This window comes from Triturus cristatus, chromosome 2_1 (genome assembly GCF_964204655.1).
Source record: "Triturus cristatus chromosome 2_1, aTriCri1.1, whole genome shotgun sequence".
NCBI lineage: Eukaryota > Metazoa > Chordata > Amphibia > Caudata > Salamandridae > Triturus > Triturus cristatus.
Genome location: NC_140581.1, coordinates 841,077,448 through 841,093,556, shown reverse-complemented (window position 1 = coordinate 841,093,556; position 16,109 = coordinate 841,077,448). Strand labels below are relative to the sequence as shown.

At 45.5% G+C, this 16,109-nt stretch overlaps 1 protein-coding gene across 1 annotated transcript in view; it reads right to left on the bottom strand.

The window, feature by feature from the left end:
• The window catches only part of TUT7 (terminal uridylyl transferase 7), a 1,376,479-nt gene that overhangs the window by 944,596 nt on the left and 415,774 nt on the right, over positions 1 to 16,109 (bottom strand). The window contains exon 9 of the mRNA XM_085632922.1: positions 13,511 to 13,630. Within this exon, the coding sequence (XP_085489048.1) occupies positions 13,511 to 13,630 (120 nt within the window). The remainder of the gene's footprint in view (positions 1 to 13,510; positions 13,631 to 16,109) is intronic.

The window sequence follows — 16,109 nt, the reverse complement described above, 5'->3', positions numbered from 1 at the left end:
GTAAATAATATGTAACCAGTTTCTAATGGGAAGGCTTCCCAAATCTTTTAATTTATGTGCGTCCCATCTACTGATAGGGAATTCAGTGAAGTCTTAACTGGCATCACAATATATGTTTGATGGGAAAAGGCTTGTTGAGATTTAAACTGAGCTAGTGTTAAATTTGGCTATTTCAGATGATGTTCCTTTACCTAGTTCTCCAAACATGGGAAACTGCTGCAATCTAGCAAAGTGTTTAGCAACCTTGGGACTTGAATTAATGAATAAAAATAGGGACTGTGGGGAGCAGGCCCTAGAAAATCATTGACTTGGTCTCCTTTATTCTTCGAAAAACGTGCTCATGGAAATTCATCTTTTCCTTATTAGCTTGGGATCCAAACAGTGTAGTACAATATAGAGAAGAGCAGGTTTATGATTCTCCATTTAGTTTCAAGAAAAACAAAATGTCACCCTTATTATGGGAATAACCTGGGCAATGTCTTCAGAGGTTATATTAGTAATGTCTGTTAAAGTTCTAATGAAAGAGTTGGACAGCAATTGCCCTTCAGTCATCACCACCTGACCACCCAAGACATTCTGGTCCAGGAAAAACTACAGAACATCATTGATATATTATCAAAGCCAATTAGATCACCCTTCATTGTTGGAACCAATATGTTACAATCAACAAAAGGGTACACATTGAGCCAGCATGTCTGCTTATGGTATCAACTTATGCACTATGTTTATCATGCAAGGTCGTCACAGAAAAGCACAACCAATACACCAAATATTCAGGACAATTTGAGGCTGGGAAAAGAAATTCTACGAAACAGCAATGAGCCAGACTTAATTGTAAGAAGCATGGACCTGAAGTTCAAGTTACTCACCTTCATCAACTCCTTATTTGGTAGAGTCTATCTGGCCGCAGATTCCTTAACCTAAAGTTATCTCCAGGCGTCAGACTGGATTCGGACATTTTTAGTGAGTAGTACCCCTGCATGCTGGGAGGTGGCGTATTTCAGCTCTGCATGGCGTTGGCGGCATCATTTGTGTTGGAAGTGACATGCGTGGTGCCTATATAGGCTCCACCCAAACATGCTGACAACAGTTTTTTTGTGACTTTCTGCGCCAGGAGCACTGAACCATAAAGAACACTGACCACTAGTGTGAAGAACTAGAGCACTGAAAGGAGAACAACCCTGTCCCTAGATGTCCGTTCACACGGTGGGGAGGAATATTTTGGGTTAGCAGCGAATATGCAGCTAGACATAGTTTCTACCAGATAAGAAGTTACTGAAGGTAAGCAACTTGATCATCTGATAGCGACTTGTATCTTGCAGATTCCTTACCTTAGAATAGATACCTAAGCAATACATCCTGGAGGTGGATCTGCAAAACGGATACACACTAGAAAGTCATGAAGGTAGAACTACCAAATTGCCCATCCCAACAGACTGTCCAGGCAGTAATGAATTGTAGTCCAGTTTCTATTGTTTATTCACAGTCGCTTCTGAATGAAATCATGACATGATAAAAGATTGAACTGTAGTCATGGATAAGGACATGGACAAAGCCAAGGAGGGCGAAATTCTTTTGTCAGTTTTTCGGTTGTTTTCAATTAATTAAAAAAAGGATTGATTAATTTGGGGCCGGAGAGTGCACGACATACCTTTGTGGGGAGTTTGAACATGCACACAAGCTCCATCCTCGGCACCCACTGCGGGGAGAGCGGTAGCTTTGACGGAACAGTAGTAAACTGAGATATTCATGCTGCCTGTTCAGCCGACTGACCTCATTAGAGGGGTTGCTTTCCAGAGGGAAACATTCCACCCTGCGAGTTGAGAAGTGTATGCTGCGAGGAAGAAAGACGTCTTTTCATAGAACCGGGGAACGCCGAGGCGGCGAAGACTCGAGGGAGACGGGATGAACGACGCCGAACCAATGAGATGATTGCTCAGGTGAGTGACTTCGGTGTCCACACATTGCAAATTAACACAGACTGCAGCAGCGTTGGGGCAAGATATGAGACAATATTTAATATAATATTGATAGAAACTGAACTGAATTATGTTCATCTGAGCTGAATGGCTTAGAGCAGCCGAGTCCGCTTTTTAAAATGTGACATCTGATATCACTGCGGACGGAGGAGTTCACTCTGGAAGAGGACCTAATAACCTTAAAGGATTATCCATTAATCTGGGAAGAATTTACGAAAATGAGATTAAGAATTGGTGGGAGGCCATATCATTACAAAGTTTAGATGTGGGAAGGATTCCTAGAGGACTGAGAATTTACACAATCCCTTCATACTAAAATCCAGATCCCAATCTATTGTATGAATGGGCGGAGTTTACTACATAGTCAGCTAGTAGATAAAATACGCAGAGTGACAGAAATAAGCTTCTGGAGGAAATACGCAAAATAGAAGATATATTGGCTTGGACACAGATAAAGAGCAAGTAGAACATCTGAGGCAACAAATGAAGACATGCCTGGTGGCATATGAAAACGATATCAAACTTCACAAACAGAACAATTTTGCGCGTGATCAGCAGGATTACGAATCGGGCAGAGTCCTCACCTTTGCCAAAAAGTATGATGTCCCACGTAAAATCTTGCAGGAAACAAGAAACCTGAAAGTGACCAACATTAGGGACACATCGGAATCAGAAGTGGATACTGATTTTTCAGACACTGACACAGCAACTGGTACAAAGTACAAGTGGGGAAGTACATTTTCCCCAGGAGTATCAACTTACTAAAGAGTCCTGGTGGAAGTTTCCCAAGACAACACACCAACCAGAACAAGGCAGAAAACCAGACAAGGGACAAAGGGGATGAAATCAATCGGTCCAGCCACGTGTCACATGAAGCAAGAAGGTCAGTTACTGCAAGTGAAAGACAGCAACCTAACAATCACCAACTTGACCCACCGAACACTGACCGCTACAGAATCTGCTGTTTTACAAATGGGGCCGACGTTTTGCCCTACTACTGAATGGGATTAAACACAAACGTTGATTAATCTCTTTTTAGTCATAAGGAAACTAAAATTAAAGCAGATTCATTTCCAGCATTCCAAATCGAGGAAAATAGAGAGAGAAAGTATGGGAATACCAACAGATTTACTAACTGGGAGGGACCTTGAAAGTATGAACTTTACAACAGCTACAGGAATTACCAAATCCTATATGACATCAGATTGAGGTTGAAAGACTCCAATTGCTTGAGCAAGCTGGTATCCATCAAACATGTGGAAAATGTAAATTCCAGGCAAAGTCAAGATACATGCCAAAAACTCCCTTTGATACAATAGACTGTTTTATGATATGGTGATTAGGGATTTGGATACAATGAGACCAACGACGAAAACTAAAAGCCATCAAAAAAGATACAATTTATCTAAAGATGAATGGGAAGCTGTGGTATCACGTAAAAATGATCCCTCTCTAGTTATTAAGCCCTCAGACAAGGGAGGCAATGTGGTCCTTTTTGATAAAAGAGCGTATCAAGAGGAGGCATGACGCCTATTAAGTGACACACAGAGCTGCAGGACAATAAAGAGCAATATAATAATAGCAACAAAGCTTTTCATAGTATGTTAAGCAAATTGCAGGATGAAGGCGTACTGGAAGAGGAGGAGTATCAATTCCTTAATGTGGAATATCCAGTTTTACCAACTTTCTATCATGTACCCAAAATCCACAAAAATCATAGACACCCTTTAGGGTGCCCTATTGTTTCCTCAAAGGGAAGTCTACTGGAAAAAGATCTATTTATGTTGACTCATTTCTGTCCCCGTTAAAGATCTGAGTTCGTATATGCAGAATACTACAGATTTTACTCGAACCATTCAAAATATACCATGGGAAGATAACTTTATCCTAATGACACTGGATATCAAGTGCCTGTACACCTATATAGAGCACGAAGATGGCCTAATGGCACTGGAGTTCTTTCTCAAGAATAGGCCTTTGAAATTCCAAAAACACAACAACATTATGCGGTTACAATTTCTTTCTTTCTGCCTGAAGAACAAGTTAGTTACCTTCGGTAACGATGTATCTGTAAAAGACATAGGTTGGTTATAGATTCCTTACCTTAGAATTATCCCCAGGCGTCAGAATGGATCCGGAGATTTTTTTCTCTTAGCACTACCCCTGCATGTCGGTATGTGGCCTCGCTCGACTCTGCATCCGTTTTCGGGGTTGGCGGGATGGCGTTGCGGTGTCTACTTAGACGCCGCCCCTGCGCGCTGACATCAGTTCTGTCATGACTTTCCACGCCAGATGCGCAGAGCCATGAAAGACACTGACCACTAGTGTGCCAAAACTAGGGCCCTGTAAGGGACTTCCTATCCCTAGAAATCAGTTTGCAGAGCGGGGAGGATGGTTGGGGCGGTAAGGAATCTATAACTAATCTATGACTCTTACAGATACATTGTTACTGAAGGTAAGTAACTTGTTCATCTGAAAGAGACAGTTAGTTTTAGATTCCTTACCTTAGAAAAGATACCCCAGCAATACCATCCCTGGAGGAGGGTCTGCGAACAAAGTTCACACCACAAAGTCCTGCAGGACAGAACGGGCAAAGTAGCCTACCCAGGCAGTAATGTCTGGTGAACGTGTGCATAGATGCCCATGCAGCTGCCGGGCAGATGTCAATAAGTGGGACTCCACGTGACAAAGCAGTAGTTGCTGCCTTTGCCCTAGCGGAATGAGCCTGCAGCCCCACCTGAGGTTCCTTTTTTGCTAAAGTGAATAAAATCTTTATACAAAGGACAACCCATCTTGAGATGGTATGCTTTTGGACAGCCTGATCTTTCTTGCCACCCACATAGCCAACGAGTTGATCATCCACTCGGAAATCTTTAGTGCGGTCAAAGTAGGACAGCACACGTTTTGGGTCCAGACATGGGAGTCTCTCCTCCTTCGAAGGGTGTGGAGGTGGGAAAAAGGTGAGCAGAGTGATAGTGTTTCCTATGTGAATAGGAGTAACAACTTAAGACAGGAACAAGGATCTCGGCCTAAGCACCACTTTGTCCAGATGCACAGAGAAGAAAGGTAGATTAAAAGAAAGAGCCTGAAGCCTCATTCACGCTGCAAACAGAGGTGATGGCAACAAGAAAGGCAGTCTTCAGAGTAAGAAGCCTGAGAGGACAGTTGTGAAGAGGCTCGAAGGGAGCACACATAAGGTAAGTCAATACAAGGTTCAAGTCCCACTGAGGCATTATGAAAGGAGATGCAGGAAAAAGGTGAATAATGCCCTTAAAGAACCTATTACCAATAGGGGACTTGAACAAAGAGGGCTGATCAGGTAGCCAAAGAAAAGCAGCAATGGCTGCCAGATAGCCTTTAAGAGTGTTCAGAGCAGAGCCCTGCTGGGCCAAAGAAAGAAGGAACAAAAGATCCTCAGAAAGAGATGCAGAGAGGGGATCCACAGCCTCTGCGGTGCACCATGCCACAAACTAGTTCCATAGACAGGTGTATACTGTCTTAGTGGAGAGACGCTTGGCTACCAAGATGACATTACAGACTTCGGGAAAAGGTTAAAAGCTGACAACTGTCGCCGCCTAATCTCCACGCAAGGAGGTGGAGGCTGGACAGGTTCGGGTGGAGGACCTTTCCCTGCTGCTGCAACAAGATTCTCCCGAAAGGGCAGTCTGATCAGAGGATCGATGGCCATGCTCAGGAACTCGGTGTACCAGACTCTTCATGCCCAGTTCGGGCCAAAAGAATGACTTGGACCCTGTTGTGCTTGATATTCTTCGGCACTCGGGGCAGAAGCGGTACAGGCGGAAAGGTGTACAGGAGGGCGCAGTTCCATTCACAATGAAAAATGTCGCCGAGCGAGTGCCGCCTTGGAAACTACAATGTGCAGAACTGCTGACATTGCGCGTTCTCTTCGGTGGCGAACAGATCTAACCAAGGCTCTCCCCACTGCTGAAAGAGACCTTGCACCACCTCTAAGACGCCATTCGTGATCCACCAGGTACCGATGGCTGAGTTTGTCCGCTCTGACGTTCAGGGAACCTGTCAGGTGTTGAACCACCAGGGTCCTTATCCAAAGAGCCTCCTGACAAAGGGTCCACGACCCCAAACCGCCCCGCCCTGTTTGTTGCCTTACCACATGGCAGTGGTGTTGTCTGTGAACACCTGCACTGCCTTACCCTTGAGGGAGGGAAAGAATGCCTTCAGTGTCGAGCAAATCGCCCAGAGCTCCAACAGGTTTAGATGGAGCCCGGACTCAGCCAGAGACCAGACTCCTCTGATCTCCGCCTCTCCCAGGTGGCCGCCTCATCCCAGGACTGATGCATCGGTCACCACTGTGAGATCTGGTTAGGGAAGGGAGAAGGATCTGCCTCTGACCCATTCCTGGTTCGTTAACCACCACTGCAGTTGTGGTGCAGTTCCCTCCGAGAAATATTGAGGTCTGGAAGGATTCCCCTGATGCTGCGCCCACTGGAACCTCCGGTGCCACTGCTGCGCCCGCATATGCCATCTGGCATGATCCACCAGCAGGATGCAGGAGGCCATGAGGCCTAGCAGCCTCAGGGCCACTCTCATCAAGATCCGGGATATAGACTGAAATATCGGTGTCATAGCCCGAATATCCCGGACTCGCTGTTCGGGAGGACATTCCCGAAACTGCACTGTCTCCAGAACAGCCCATATGAAAAGGAGCGACTGAGGGGGGAGTCATGTGTGACTTCAGAACATTAATAGTGAACCCCAAGGTCCGCTGTAGTCTGGAGGTCGGAGACGACAGCCTGGGGAGAGCTCGCCTTCAACAGCCAGTCGTTGATATAGGCACAGACTGGAACCCCTGATCTGTACAGATGAGTTGGACCACCAACATCACTTTTGTGAACACCCGAGGGGCGCTGGTAAGGCCGAAGTAGAGCACGGTGAACTGCAAATGCTCATGGCCCACGGTGAACCGTAGGTAGCATCTGTAGGCTGGCAGGATAGAAATATGGAAATAGGCGTCCTGTAAGTCCAACGCCACCATCCAGTCTTCAGGGTGGAGGGCAGACAGAACCTGAGCCAACGTGAGCATTTTTTACTTTTCCTTGCGGAGGAAACTGTTGAGAGCCTGGAGGTCTAGGATATTACGCAGGCCCTTGTCCTGCTTGGGCACCTGTAAGTAGCAGAAATAGCAACCACAACCTACATCTGGCGCAGGGACCCTTTCGAAGCTCCCTAGGCCAAAAGAGCTGAAACTTTCTCGCAGAGAAGCGCCAAATGAACCTCCAACAAGCGATCAAAAGATGGTTGCATAGAGGGATGGGTAGTCTCGAAGGGGAGGGAGAAGCCCCTTTGGACTATCTGCTAAACCCACCTTTCTGGCATGATGGTTTGCCAGTGGGGGAGGTGATGGCGAATCCTGCCACCCACTGGCCACTGATGGGACTCAAATGTCAGACTAGGAAGGTTTGGAGGCTGCTGCGGGGGGGGTGGGGGGGGGGGGGGGACTGGCCCGCCCGCTGGCTCCCAGACCCATAAGGTCGCTGGGTCCCACGTCTTGCATGGAACACTGGCTAGACTGGGCCGGACGTGGTGGGGTGCCCTGTCCGTAGCCACAAGAGAGACGAAAGGCAGACTGTGGTGGACAGGAGGACGCGGCGAGGCTTAAGGATCTGGCCATAGCTCGAGAATCCTTAAAGCGCTCCAGCACCGAATCTGCCTCGTCACAAAAAAGGTGACGGCCATCGAAAGGCATGTCCAGCAGAGTTGCTTGAACATCCCCAGAAAAGCCAGATGTCCTCAACTAGGCTTAGCGCCGAAGGGCTACTGATGTGGCAATTGTTCTGCCCAGTGAGTCGGTGGTATCCAATCTACAGTGAATCATCTTCCATCTGCCACGGCTTGTGAGAGATTGGCCCGGGCCTCCTCCAGGCACTGAGGCAGCACCTATTCAACCATATCCCAGATTGTATGGGAGTATCGGCCCAAGAGGCACATGGTATTCACAGACCACAGTGCCAAGCTAGAGGAAGAGAACATGCACTTCCCAAAATGATCCAGCTTCTTGGATTCCCTGCCTGGAGAAGCAGAAGGAAATGCGCCCTTGGAAGAAGAAGCTTGGACCATCAAGTTCTCGGGGGAAGGGTAGTGGGTGAGGAAAACGGGATCGCACGGAGCTGGCGGAGGGCAATCATCTGTTCCACAGGAGCCCCTGTGCTGGGCTTGGACCAAGTGCCCAGAACGACGTCCGTGAGGGATTTCTTGAAGGACAAGAGGGGTTCTGAGGAAGTTGCTGCAGGTTGAAGCACCTCTGTCAGGAGATTAGTCCTGACTGCCACTGAAGGGAGCTCCAGGCCCAAGGCCTCGGCTTCCCTATGCACCAGCAAGCTTCTCCCTCCTCCGTAGCCTCTGAAGTGTCCAGACCACTGGCGTCACCCAATTCCTCTCTCCAGTCTAGTTTGTCCAGCTAGTCTGCCAAAAGGGTCCAGCGACCCCTCCCAGTCCTCATCCCCACCTTCAGGGCGATAGGGAATACCTGGGATGAACAAGGAAACAACAGTACCCTTCGGCATCGGAGCGGACGTTGTCCAACATCGGTCGGGATCCATCTCGGGGAAGAAGATGAAGACTGCATCGGCCAGGGGCATAGCAGATGCCGGGATTGGTGCCACGGATGGTCGACCTGCATTGATCCAGATCCAGGCCTGGATTCACGGGGGCACTCTGGGGCCAAAGCCGCCAGTATTATAGGTCCAGGACTCCTGACTGACTCCGCTGGACCTGAAGGCGCACCAGCGGAGTCGGGCTGCCCAAAGATATGGTGGAGGGCTTCGTAGAATGTACAAAGCTGGACAGGAGATGCCCCGGCTCCCAGAAACTTGGGGAGGCACCGAGTCGTCCCTGAATCAGGCACCAGAGACAGAGCCCTACAGCGACGATGTTCCGGATCCCGCCGACTGACAGGGAGAAGGCGAAGAGCGACGGTGCTTCTTCACCTTCTTCTTGTGCTTCGACTTACCCAAGGAGTCCAAAGACTTGGACGAGGTGTGGTGGCTACGCGAACGGTCTCGAGACCTTCCCCTCGAGCGGGAGCGACGAGGAGCTGACTGCCGGGCCTCCAACAGCTTTCGGGACTGTTCCCACAAAGACTTCAGATTCATGGCCCGGTATTCAGAGTATGACTTCGAGTCGTGGTCACGCTCCAGACACCAAAGACACACGAGGTGCGGGTCCGTCACAAACATCAATTTGTGACAGACCTTGCAGGTTTGAAGCCAGTCTGACGAAGGAACATCCCTTGTACACCAGTTGTCGATGACTCAAAAAAAGAAGTCGACAAAAGTCAAAAAAACGTAGTCAAAATGTGACTAAAAGGGGTAAGCTCTCTCCGGATCTGCGCTAGGCTGGTGCAGAAAAAGAAAGAACTGATGTCAGCGCACAGGGGCCACGATGTCATCCCGGCGACCAAGGCGCCGATGACGGATGCGGAGTCAACCAATGCCACCTACTGATGCACACGGGTACTGCTAAGAGAAAACATTATCTGGATCCAGTCTGACGCCTGGGGTTAATTCGAAGTTAAGGGATCTATAACTGACTGTCTCAGATGAATATTATTTTCTTATTTTCAGGGCAATTATACTTGCAGACACAGGGGACCACCATGATCACGTGCTTCACCCCCAGTTAAACAAATCTCTTTGTGGGCTGGTGGGAGAATCATGTGGCCTTGGCGGAATCAAACGAGCATTGGGTTTATCATGTGGCCCTATGGGTCAGATATATTGATGACCTCTTTACTGTATGGCAGGGACCTGAAAAGAAGTAGAAATGTACACTGCCACTTTAAATAACGATTTTAATCTGTAATTTACCCGTCATATTAGTAGTACAAAAATATCTTTTCTTGACTTGCAAGCATATGTTAAAGACAATGATCTATGTACAAGACTATACAGAAAACCTACGGCAGGTAATGCCACACTGCACACTCAAGAGTCCGAAACCCCTTGATCTGGTGCATAGCATTCCTTATGGAGAGCTATTGAGGAATAAACGCAATTGCTTGCTATCAGAAGATTACAGTATGGCAGAAAAGGAAGCACTTATCCGATTCAGAGAGAGGATATTCCGATAAAACATTGGAAGCAGCTAACAAGGTGAGGGCTAAAGATAGGCAGGATTTACTTACCCCGGACAGAAACAAAGAGGGGATGGCAATGTGGTGAGACTGATAGTGAATTTTTCACCTGAATCAAATCAGAACAGAGGGCTTCTTCAAAAACATCGGAGTGTCTTACAGTCAGACACCATTATGGGACCTAAGTTACCGGATAGACCCAATATTACACACCGAAAAAGTGTATCCTTTAAAGACCTCTTAGTACATAGCCATTATATTGAACATCCCCCTAAAAAACACAGGGGGTCGCAGGTTTGAAGGTAAAGGATTTTGAAATACCAGACAGAAGAGAACAAAAGGCCATCCCTAAATTATAATTCCAATTTTGTAATTTATTGTCTACAATGCCCATGTGGAAAAAAGTATATCGGTAGCACTGTCCATCCTGCAAAAAAACAAATACTAGAACACACTTGAGCAATAGCCAATCAGGATGTGACTTATCCAGTGGCAAAACACTTCATGGAGGTACATCACAGTAGAAGTGACATGTTAAGTTACTTCTGCATAGATCAGGTGCCCCCACAAAGAAAGAAGGGAGGGACAGTGAATGTTTGAGACACCTCGAATCTAAATAATCGTAGAATTGAGGACCCGAGTCCCTTGGGGCCTCAACAGTGAGGTGGACACACCACGGAGAAGGATAAAGCTGTTAGCCTCTTTTTCTTCCTCCCTTCCTTCCTTTTCTCACTTGCTCTTTTTCCTGCCCCTTCCTCTTTACTATATTTCTCTCAGGTGGCTGGATTATGTATTTCACCTCCATCTAAATATGCATCATCAGGATATTTGAACCCATTTTTACACATTGTATTTGTTCATGAAAATATCCGAAAGTAATTCAGTGTAACAAAATAAAATGAATATTAGGTTAAAACATGAGCCAGATACTCCACCAATATCACTTCATAAATGAATGATTTTCTTAGGGTCACTAGTGGGCATTAAAATTACTAATGAACAAACTGTATAACTATAATGTACATATATTCTGGATTTATAGAATTTATTGGATTGCATATATCGTTATTCTTCCTTCTTACATTTGGTACATATATCAAGGAGATAGCCCATCCAAGGCATGATTGATAACATTTATTTGTGAGAGGAATTGCGAGTGAATAATTGCATTCCAATTCCGATTTTATATCTTACATTTTGCATTATCATATGAGTTGACTCACTTTGAAAATTTCTAGAGTTTATTTGTAGTCGCTGCCCAATGAAATCAGGACATGGTAAAAGGTAGAATTGTAGTCATGGATATGGACATTGACAAAGCCCATGAGGGCAAAACGCGTTTGTCAGTTGTTTTCAATGAAATAAATAAAGAACTGATTAATTCAGAGCCCGAAAGTGCACGGCGTACCTTTGAGGGGTGTTTGAATGTGCACACAAGCTCAGTCCTCGCGAGCTGTGGCACCCACTGTGTGGAGAGCTGTAGCTTTGACGGAACAGCAGTAAGTATGATATATACCTTAACACCAGTTCACCAGCAAGCGCACCACATGCCACAGATGACGCTTTCCGTAAGGTGGATTACGGATACGATAATAAACACAAGCAGTTATCTGGTCCAGTTTACTGCGAATAATAAAGCGCACTCTTGGAGCAAAAATAACCTCAGTTATTTATTCCACAAACGCCAGGATGACAGACGCGTTTCGGCACGGTTGCCTTCCTCAGTGCCAATAACAGAAATTCATTCAAGTATTATTTAAATAAAGTTCTCAATACAAAACAGAAAATCAGTGACAGCAAAAGAAGGAGAAAATGCATCCTTCACCGCATCTTAAAACATTTTTGTTAATGTACTCGTGGAATAAATAACTGAAGTTATTTTTGCTCCAAGAGAGTGTTCTATTATTTGCAGTAAACTGGACCGGATAACTGCTTGTGTTTGAGATATGTATAGCTATATCTATATCTCTGTATCTATATCAGCTTCCACTCCTGCTTTCGCCATTCAGAGACCAGGTACCAACACGCTGGGGGGAGAATTTCATCAAGTTTTATTCAACAGAAGGCTCTGACGCGTTTCAATGGTATAACCATCTTGCTCACAGAGTTCTCCTTCTCAAAACTCATGATATATTATAATAATCTTTTAATAAGTATTAAGTATCTTTTGGCCACTTATTACATTTTGACACAATGCATAAACGTCAATTCAAACGCTCACTTAAACTATAAACCGGACTAAAAGTGCCTTGCTAAACTGTTAAATTGTGAACCATGTGAAAAAACACCTGTTTTCCATAGACAGCAACTGCAAGTGATGCAATGCTTATAACACGGTCGCCCAGTAATTTCCAAGTGCAATCCAAGTCACACTCTTAGTTAATTTTTGGCATGTCAAACCTGGTACTTACCAGGACATGCAGACTGTGGTGCAGTAAGCCTCAAAATCAGCATCTTAGCCCCTAAAATGTGGAATATGCGACAATTATCGCATCCGGTAAATTCAGAACACCTATGTAATGGATTGTATCTGACAGGCCTACTCATAATCAGGACTTATGTATTTTTGGTAAGGTCTAGAGTTAAACTACAGATTCTGCAGTTGAAGGAAATTCACAATTTTGAAATGCCACAAACTCTGCCTTTTGTTCTGTGTGCAATGTAACATCTTTACACACAATTGTGCCTTTCACACAAAAAGACAATAATAAACTAGAAAGTAGGTGTCCAGTGAACTGTAATGACAGCTTTTACTGCCTACCTTACTTTGTCTTTTTATGCCTCACTTTCTTCCTTTCTTATTCTCTAGCTCTCTTCCTCATAAGCCATGTACCAGGAGCAGGGCTTAATTTGTAAAAATGAATATGTGCCAGGGGGACACTGTAGCTTGCTCCACATATTGAACCTGCCATGCTGCCAATGACAGTGACAACACAACTACTAACCATCACATTCCTACAAGTGTGACAATTCAGACTATTTCAAGCCCCCAAAACTTATAAGAATGGCTTGGGCGGCAGGTAAAAGTCATGTTTTATGTATATTGAATTAATAATTAACTGTTGTTGTGGTCATCTCTTAATTAGTCAGTTAGTGCCACCTTGTGGCGGACTGTCAAAAGCGCCAGAGTTGACAATTAAGTGCCAGTGTCGAGCACCGGAAATCACCAGCTCAAATTAAGCAATGACCAGATGGTGTGTGCCTGCTAAGACATGTGCCACCTTCTACTTCCAAATGTCCTCTGTCTGTGGTGTCTTCCCCAGGGCTTCCATCTGGGTATACTCTACTCCACTTCAGACCAGTCATTTCTCTGCTCCACAACTACTACTTTAGATGCCTTTACCCATGTATTTTTGCATCCACCTCGCTGGAGTAACAAAAGCGGTTTTATATATGGGAGCAAAAACATTGTTATACGTACCCATGATCCCAAATAAACGGGAAGAACAGGAATTTTTCTCTGCTGTAGAAAGAAAACGGCCATCAAACCAAACACATAAGGTGGCAAGCCTCCTTCTTCTGGACTATCGATATGGCAGAGCTATATATTAGAAAAAAGCGAGAATTAATATTTGCCATTCTTGCCATTTCAGTCTTATGCCAAGTCATTACTCATATGAAAAACAGGTTATAATACAAGTACTTCTATTCACTGGTGACTGTTGCCATGTAGTGCACACATTATGTTTTATCTTTTTAAGTCAGACCCTAGTTTTCATATATGTTGTAACCTTCTAAAGCTCTCTCTAGAAACATTTAAAATATTGGCAGACTATAAGCAGGTTTCTGAAATGTTATTTTTTTATAACTGTGGCATACTATAGATGATAACAAGCTATCATATATGCCATATCATTCGGTAGCAATGGACTTTATGTGCATAGTGCATCGAAAGAAAAACAACTTTTGCATACAAGAGACGTAGAATATGTGATATATCTGTTTAAATGTTCAGGTGGCAAACCATATGTGTAGATACCCCAGGAAATAAAAAATAGGCAAAGAAGAACACAGGAGTGGTATTTACTTTCAGAATGTACACTAAATTGCAGTAAGGCATTTATACAATTCAGACACAGGGCAGCGTTGGACGTTTTTAACCCCTTCCCTGCTCATGACGGAACCACTCCGCCATGAGCCACGGGCGCCGTATGCTCATGACGGAGTGGTTCCGTCATGCTGCGGCCGTTGGCGGCCGCTCCGCCCACGCGGCACTGATTCCCCGCCTGTGCGGGCGATCAATGCAAGTGGGCGGAGTCGTGACGGAACCACTCTGTCATGAGCACAGCGCGCCCGTGGCTCATGACGGAGTGGTTCCGTCACGAGCATAGCGGCGCCGCGCTGACCCCGAACCCCCCCAGCGCTGCGGCGGAATTAGTGCAGCGGCGAAGGGGTTAAAAAAAATACTGGCTTTGAAATGAAGGCATATGCCACTTAAACAGTTCAAATTTGTGGGCACTCAATTAGTCCTTGTACCTCTTGTGGAATTGTACACAGTGTTTGGGAATAGGAGTAGGCCAATAATAGGATAGTAACTGGGTTGGATTAATTTACACTAACTGTAGCCACAAAGGCAATTTATAAACTTTTTAGTTCCTTGTATAGCTGATAATCTCTGTTCGGCTGAGGAGGACATGCCCTCGTGGACCCATTTATTATTTTCGCTAGCTTATTTTGCCCTGCCTTTTGCTTCCTTGCCTGCTCTGAAGACTAGGACGCTGGCATCTTAACTTTTTTCCTAGTATTTTTTTCTTTGTCTTCTTTTCTCACTTCCGGTTCATTAGCAGAGTCTGAGTTCCAGAGCCTGCTCTCCCCCCCCCCCCCCTCACCCCCGAGGTACCGCCCCTCCCCCTGCCACACAATGATGGCCATAACTCTGCTTTAGCCACCTTTATGGTTCGGTCAAGGTGGTCTTGAGACAAGAGACCAATGCAGTCACAATGTCCTTTATACTTCCTTGTAGAGCTGAAAATCCTCAGCCTCCCTTGCTGACAGTAATAATGTCGAACAAGTTACTTACCTTCGGTAATGCTTTTTCTGGTGGATACAGTATCTGCCTGTGGATTCCACACTGTTTGAATTACCCTTGTGCCAGCATTCCACAGAAACCTTTTCCTTAGCTCTCCTACCTCGACGAGGAGGTCACAATAGCATGACTCTGCTCGCAACTTCGCTTGACGTCATCAAAGCCTTGAGAAGACCTCATCTGGGTGCTGATATCAGTTCCACCCATTTCTTTTTTTTTTCCCGTGCCTTCGAGATGAATGGGTGAACCGACAACATTTCGCAAATATACACAGTATACAATACAAGCACCAATAAACACAGTATATCTTTCAAAGAAGAAAAGAGACTGAAAATACCAGACATATAGCCACAAGCTACGTAACATTTCAAAGAACATTGAAATACCAGTCATGTTATACTGAAAATTATTTTCGGTATAGAAAGGCAGACAACGAGGAGGCGGGTGGGTCAGTGAGGAATCCACAGGCAGATATTGTATCCACCAGAAAAAGCATTACCTAAGGGAAGTAACTCCCGCTCCCGGAGGAGGGTGTCCGCCTACCTATACCAAAAGATCTTGCAGCACAGAATGAGCAAAAAGGACGTCTCTCCTCACCTTTACAGCCAAGCAATAATGCTTTGCGAAAGTGTGGAGGGAGGCCCAAGTTGCTGCCTTACAGAGGTCTACTAAAGGGACACCTGTAGCCTAAGCTGAAGAAGAAGACTTAGCTCTTGTAGCATCAGCTCTAATACCTTCAGGCGGCTCCTTCTTGGCCAAGGTGTAGCAAATCTTGATGCACAAGTTGATCCACCTGGAAAGCGTTCGCTTGTGGACAGGCTTCCCCTTCATTTTTCACATGTAACCAACGAAGAGCTGGTCATCCAGTCTCAAGTAATTGGTTCAGTCCAGGAAAAAACTGACCGCCCTCCTGGGGTCCAGACGATGAAGTCTCTCCTCCTCCTTGGAAGGGTGAGGAGAGGATAGAAACTAGCCAAGGTAATAGACTGTCCCA